This window comes from Apteryx rowi, unplaced genomic scaffold, assembly GCF_003343035.1.
Source record: "Apteryx rowi isolate R43461 unplaced genomic scaffold, aptRow1 scaffold_1508, whole genome shotgun sequence".
Taxonomy (NCBI): Eukaryota; Metazoa; Chordata; class Aves; order Apterygiformes; family Apterygidae; genus Apteryx; species Apteryx rowi.
This window is the reverse complement of record NW_020447762.1, coordinates 30,804-38,047: the sequence shown is the minus strand read 5'-3', so window position 1 is coordinate 38,047 and position 7,244 is coordinate 30,804. Positions and strand designations below refer to the sequence as shown.

Sequence of the window (7,244 nt, the reverse complement as noted above, 5' to 3'; positions counted from 1 at the left end):
ATATGCAGGATGAGATGGCCTAAATAAAACCTTTAAAATCAGAACTCCCCCATCTGCTGTGTCCTTGCAGGATCCTTCCTATAAGGATAGGAAGTCCTTTTTGTGCGGTCCAGTCATTTGCTGAAGATTCCCAGGAGGCTGTCCATCTCCCACCACCGCAGAGGCTGGGCTGAATATCTGCTTCTGGCTGCATGTAGGACCACTGTTCCTTTCCTGAGTTTCCTGCCCTTCCCTCCACTACCACGGTCTCTCTTTACTGTGTTATTGCCTCACTGCCTCCTGCCCTCAGTCTTCCAGGTGTCCCTCCCTCACTCCCAAGTGCAGGTACTCTCAAAGAAGGCATAACTTTCCTTCCTCCCCAAAAGAGAACCTGCCCAAACCCAGAATGGCAGCGGGCCAAAGACAAAGAGGCAACCAGCCCCCTTCCGCTCCTGCCACCCCCACCCCATCCTTCCTTTCTTAGCTGATCTTGCCTCGGTGCTTTACACTGCTAAGGGATGCCTGGCCTTTTCCCCACCTGTTTGCTGTTGTTTTCCTTTCCCTAGCAGCTATTCTGTGTCAGTTGCAGGTGCTGGTGGGCCCAGTCCCCCTGCGTGAGGGGGCTCCTGCTTCAGATGTCCCTGAGGAAGTGAAGGGGGAGGCTGAGGATCATTGGCCGCAGGTGGTGCCTGTCTCTGCTTGCTCTTCCACCCCCCACCATAGCCGTAGTGAGTACCATCAAAGCTGTCACAGTACCCATGAGAAGATAACATCACCATTAGCAGGAGCTAGATGGGACTCTGCTCCACTGCTGTCAGGATCCATCTCTGCTCCCTCTGCTCCCTTTCTCAGGAAGAGGGCCAGGAGTAAGGAGAAGGAGGAGTCCAGCTCAGGAGGCCTCCTAGATGGTGACGCACTGCCCTGTCCCTTGCCTGCCAGCCCAGCAGCTCTAGGGCACGACTCCCAGTGCACATACCTAAACCGGAACAGGCAGGGAGCGAAGGTTCAGGAGGAGCTGGTGTAAAGGCTGCAGGGAGGCCCACTTGTGTAGAGTGAGCTTCAGCCCCCAAAGGAAATATCTGTAAGGCTCTTAAGTATGTTTTTATTTGTGCTATCATCTTCTTGAGAGGAAAGTGATGGGGCAGGAGGGCAGTGGCCAAGGAGCCGGGTGGTCATCGTCGCATCAGTAGGCTGCAATGGTTTCTTGGATCCAGTTGACATAATTGCAGACCTTGGTGTAGACGCCAGGGTAGCCTTTCAGAGCACACCCGATTCCCCATGATACGATCCCCTGGAGTGTCCCGTCACACACAACTGGGCCGCCCGAGTCACCCTGGAGGGAAAAAGTTAGAAGTGTGAGCTGATTTAAAAGCAGAATCTCACCTGGAAAGGTCTTGGCCTGTTACAAAGAATCCAGGGAGCGCTGAGGGAGGCGGAGCAGGCCGTGGTATGAGAGCACAGAAAGATACCACCCCTCATCTGCTGATCCCCTCCCGCAAYGCCGCAATTTACCGCTGCTGCACTCCGTGCCCAACCAGGTGTGGCTGCACCTGCTGGTTTTGTGTGAAGCCCACCCAAAGCGTCCAAACCCTGGACGCTTCTTGCTGGAAGGACGCTGTGTGGGAACTGCACACCTGGAGATGAGGAAGCCTAAGCACTCTGATGAGCTCTGGCATATGCCACGGAGCCTGAGGCACAAAAGTGTCCGAGCCAGAGCTCTGCCCAGACATCAGCTCTTACCTGGCATGAGTCTTTCCCACCCTCCAGGAATCCTACACACATCATGTTGCTGGAGATCTGGCCCGGGTAAGCGTCTCGGCACTCTTGGTCACTCAAGACTGGAGCTTGCAGGCACTGGACAATCTCAGGGAAACTAGCTGCCGGGAGAGCAGTGAAAATTAGGTTTCATCTTGGGACTCACTACTGCCAGTGAGCAGGATGCCCTGCAGACATATGTGCGAGAGCCATCCAGCAAAGCAGGGTAAAGTAAATACTTGGCTTGCATGAGGAAATGCAAAGCTCATTGTAGACTGAGACACACTGGCAGGGCAGTGTGGGGAACTTGGGGCTAGAGCAAGAGAAGGCTGCAAAGCAGGCGTGAAAGTTACGTGGGTCCCATGAACCCGGTGGCAGAGCAGGAGAAGCGTGGCCAGTTACCCGCAACATGCGCTGATACTCACAGCCGCTGCTCAGTGTGTTTCCCCACCCCGAAATCAGGCACCCGGTGCCCGCCTTGACACAGGTGCTGGGCAGAGCTATGGGTTGAATGTCGGCGCTGTAGGCCACCGGGGATGCCAGCTTGATCAACATAATGTCGTTATCAAGGCTTCTTGAACTGTATTTAGGATGGCGAATGATTGCTGCAGAACTCCTGACCACTTCACTGTCTTCCTGCACATCAATGTTGTACTCTCCCAGCCTCACCTGTATATAGCTGCAAAATTACCAACAGAGAAGAGCAGCAGTTAGCACCCATTAGAATGACTTGGTGCCGCAAAGGGGACTGGCAGAAACCTGGAAGAGAGTAAGGGAGTGTTGCCCAAGTCAAAGGCTCATGGTGTGTCACACGGCTCTAGGAACTTCATGATTTCATTAAAGACAGAGACTGGAAAGCCTTGCCAGATGGGCATTGTGCCGGTGGATCCCCAGCTGGCCGCTGTGGCAATGGTGTGAGCATGCCAGGATCACTCCAGACACCTAGAACAACGCTTAGGGAAGAGAGCTTAGGTTCCCCATTGCAGGGGAGCAGGATCCTGAAGCTGCATGCTCTCTGCATGGAAGTATGCCCTAAAAACAGGGAGGAATAGGTCCAGGGTGAAAGTCTGGAGGAATGAAAAAGAACAAAAGGGAAGAGGAGAAGCTATCGGTGAGCTGGTATGGGGACACAGACACACCAGYGTGCACAGAAAGGTATGTTAGGATGCACAGAAAAGGACACTGAGAATGCAGGAACTTTGGAAAGATCATCTAAGACGGTGGGACTGAGGTCAGTGTGCCTCCYTTGCTTTCAGGTGTACCATGCATGCCCTGCCACCTTGTCTTGTCTTGCCTTGCTAGGCACCRTAGTTGCAAATCTGGTGGGTTTGCAAGGTTTGACTAGAATTCACCCAGGTACCCAAGACAGTCCATACTTACGACTTGTAGCAGTGAGCAGCTGACACGACCCATTGGTTGTTGATGAGGGAACCTCCACAGAAGTGATACCCAGCATTCAGGGACACCTGGTAGGGCACTGAATGTGCTGGGCAGTTGTAGCCTCCCACAATCTTGTCGTCGTCAGCGTCCCCCGGGACAGCAACTGGGGGAAAGAGAATTGGTTTTCACAGCGCTGGGTCTGAATCCATTCTCTTACAGTGTAGCAGCAGGCAACGAGCTGCAGAGCAGTTAGCCAGGGCCAAAAAAATTTGGAGCGTCAGAAGTCAGTCTTCACAGCGACTCCTGAATTATCCTCCTGGGTTCTTTCTGCATTGCTCTGAAGCGCGAGTCTTTGACTGTTACCCCCCTGCGTCAGGAAAAGAACAGAAGAGCAGGAGCTGCCAAAGAACTTCACAAATGAAATGCGTGCAGGCTTCCAGTGTATTCCTTCCACGGCACCGCTGGCAYGGGATGTGACAGCTGTGTCGTGGTGAAAGGCCTCGGTGCACATCTGTGTAGGGTGAGAACTGGAAAAGGGCAAATGCAGTAGGGAGTGTCAGCAGAATTTGTAATTTGTTGAGGGGGGACAAGGGGCGAGCAAGAGAGAAGGGAAAGCCCAGTAGCGCAGGAATCTGAGAGAGAGTATGCAAGCTCTGCAGAGCCGGAGGCTGATGTTAGAGCAGAATGTGAGAAAGAACACATTTGGTGAGACCACTAGAGCATTGTAGGCCTGGAGCCTGTCTCTGACATGGTACATTACAGATGCAAAGAGCAGAGGAGGGGGAACCCTTCCCCAGACACACTCCTGGCCTCCAGCAACTCAGGGACCTGAGGTTGCCAGGTCAGACAGGGGGTGTCATTGAACCTCACAGCCCTCGACGGATTTTTCTCCCACAAATGTGTCGCCTCTCTTTCTGAGGCCGTGTAAGCTTTCTGCATCTGCAATACCCTGTGGAAAGGGGTTTGCCGCTTTCCTAAAAGAAGAGGAATCCTCTTTTGCTTGCTTTCAACTTGCCAAACCTCCTAGCTTTGTTTGATGCCCCCCAGTTCTCGTACAGGAAGGGACAAGGAGCAGTCCATCCTTCCCCAGTCTCCCCAGGCCACTCACAATTTTGTACACCCCGTCATATGCTCCCTCCTCTGTCCCTTTAGGAGGCTGGGAGTCCAAGTCTCTGACATGGGTGGGGATAGGAGAAAAGCAGAGTGTTGGGCCATTGGGGAAAGAGAAATGCAGGCAGAGAAGACAAGGCAAGAGTGAGGTTGTGGAGAGAGCTGGAGGATCCGATGCTTTGGAGAACTCACCAACTGCCCCCAAGCAGGAGAGAATCAGGAAGACCTTCATGGTGCCTCTGCCACCAAGCTCTGTGAGATGTACAAGGACTGGCTTTGGCAAGTGCACTGCTTTATACTCCTGGAGAGCCTTATCTTTGCCAGCCCAGGGTCTCTGCAGCTTTCCCCTTCCCAGGATCTTGCGTCAGCCTGGACAAATTTAGTTCCTTTATCTGGGTACAGTGATGACACAGCTGACTGAGGTACCTGAGCTGGGAAAGTGTATTTCTAGAAATGCAAGGTGCCATTGCCTGTCCCCGACAGAGCTGCCTTGCACCTGTCCCTCCCTTCACCAGCCCTTCTCCTTGCCGTGCCCCTTGAGCCGCCAGCATTCCACTGCAGCATCACTGCACTGAATGAGAGAGTTGTTTGCCCCTGGAGAYGGGGTTTACTTTTGAAAAGAGCCTGAAAAATCTTGCAGTGGGTCAGTGGCATGTTCACCAGCACCGAGCAGAAGAGGGTAATTGCACTTCACGRAAGGCTTTCTCATCTTCAGAAAAGGGGCGGGGGAGGTGGAGGTGTTCTGATTCAGTCTGAGACCATAAGAAGAGATGTGACAGTGAGGAAAGGGGTGAGGTCTCCTGTCTGCACTGGCTTTGGATAGCAATGCTGTGAAAGACAGCATCAAGTGAAGACTGGCTTTCCAGTTCCAGTTCCAGTTGGGAAAACATGACCGTTGCAGCACAGAGAAGGCACCGGCAGCCCGTTTCCAGAGCTAGGTATATGTGCTAGTACTTTGGGCCTGGCCTAGGACTGTGGCTAGGTCAGTGGTGGCTATGTGCAGTTCCCATCAGATGGCTCTTCAGTTTTGGTGGATTTAGGTCATCTTGTGTCAGTTTCTTCCGGTTGCCTATGCTGGTGCACCAAGCGTCTTTGGGGCCACCTGCTTGCAGGCAATTCTTCTTACGCAAATCTTTCCTTGCTCAGGCTTGCCATCCCGGGCTGCTTGCCCGGTCAGTCCTACGCTCATTCTTTCACACTTCTCAAGCCCGACCAGCCCATTCCCATTCTACTTCCAGTCCAGTTCTCTCTGCTTCTCTGGTGCCGGTTGCCCCTCCTCATCCATTGCATTTCACCATGCCAGCCGCACTGGCTCCCACAGCCGACCTCCTCCACAACCTTCTCTGACCACGCCACCTCACCAGCCTTGTGAGAACCTTGCACTTTTCCCAGTGCCTCCTTGGCCTCCCTTTTTTCCCCAAACACTCCATCCCGGTGTCTCACAGCACCGAGGGAGTGTCTGGGCTTTGAGACGTTTAAATTGCCCAGCAGCAGCCCAATTTACACAGGCTTGGGGTGCACAGACCCTTCTGGGGGAGGTCTTTCTGGCCGCTCTCTACAGATCGTGTGCTAACTTAGGTAATTTAAAGCCTTGTAAATTGGGGGTGGGCGCCTGCTCTAAAGGCAAGGGCTGTGAGACAGAATGGAGGTAATAGAGAGCCGAGGTTTCTGACTTGACGAGGCAGCACATTTCCTTTCCAGCCAGCTCCTAGCGATATAATTGTGTGCAGCTGATCTCCTAGTTTTCTCTGACTTTCCCTTCTCAGAAGGCGCAATGTGGCTTACGCTTGCCAGCATCAGGGGTGCCCCTGGTCACTTACATCCATTTCCACCTCACTGCCATGGCCTTCCCATTCCTGCCCTGGTCCGTGCAGCTATTCTCATTGGCCTCCCCAACCCATCCCTCCTCATCTTCTAGGGGATATTCCTTTTGTTGATCCACAGGAGGGGATCAAGCTGGGGCCAGGTCTGGCTGGAGCTCTTCTAGCAGTGACCCTCAGGGCTCTCTGCAGAGCTGTATGGCATAGACCAGCTGTACAGTGGAGATGACTGGCATTTCATCAATGGTCTCAGGAGATCAATCCGCTTTCCACGGTGGGGGTGAGGAGGGAGGGGGGCACTTGAAGCAGGAGGAAGATCTTGGCAACATCAGCAGGCAGAGCAGGCTATACAAAGATGCAGGAGGGAAACCCCCCAGGCACCGTGTCTGTGCCAAGTCCCCTTTCTTATTGCTNAAGGCTTTCTCATCTTCAGAAAAGGGGCGGGGGAGGTGGAGGTGTTCTGATTCAGTCTGAGACCATAAGAAGAGATGTGACAGTGAGGAAAGGGGTGAGGTCTCCTGTCTGCACTGGCTTTGGATAGCAATGCTGTGAAAGACAGCATCAAGTGAAGACTGGCTTTCCAGTTCCAGTTCCAGTTGGGAAAACATGACCGTTGCAGCACAGAGAAGGCACCGGCAGCCCGTTTCCAGAGCTAGGTATATGTGCTAGTACTTTGGGCCTGGCCTAGGACTGTGGCTAGGTCAGTGGTGGCTATGTGCAGTTCCCATCAGATGGCTCTTCAGTTTTGGTGGATTTAGGTCATCTTGTGTCAGTTTCTTCCGGTTGCCTATGCTGGTGCACCAAGCGTCTTTGGGGCCACCTGCTTGCAGGCAATTCTTCTTACGCAAATCTTTCCTTGCTCAGGCTTGCCATCCCGGGCTGCTTGCCCGGTCAGTCCTACGCTCATTCTTTCACACTTCTCAAGCCCGACCAGCCCATTCCCATTCTACTTCCAGTCCAGTTCTCTCTGCTTCTCTGGTGCCGGTTGCCCCTCCTCATCCATTGCATTTCACCATGCCAGCCGCACTGGCTCCCACAGCCGACCTCCTCCACAACCTTCTCTGACCACGCCACCTCACCAGCCTTGTGAGAACCTTGCACTTTTCCCAGTGCCTCCTTGGCCTCCCTTTTTTCCCCAAACACTCCATCCCGGTGTCTCACAGCACCGAGGGAGTGTCTGGGCTTTGAGACGTTTAAATT

General features: G+C 53.5%; 1 protein-coding gene across 1 annotated transcript; it reads right to left on the bottom strand.

Annotated features, from left to right (window-relative positions):
- Positions 1-1,064: 1,064 nt before the first annotated feature.
- Positions 1,065-4,456, bottom strand: LOC112962638 (trypsin II-P29). Its single transcript, XM_026058985.1, has 5 exons — positions 4,417-4,456; positions 3,115-3,277; positions 2,160-2,413; positions 1,720-1,856; positions 1,065-1,312 (listed from the first exon to the last, which is right to left on the bottom strand). The coding sequence occupies exons 1-5, from the start codon at positions 4,454-4,456 to the stop codon at positions 1,163-1,165; spliced, it is 744 nt and encodes a 247-aa protein (XP_025914770.1). The 3' UTR covers positions 1,065-1,162.
- Positions 4,457-7,244: the final 2,788 nt, after the last annotated feature.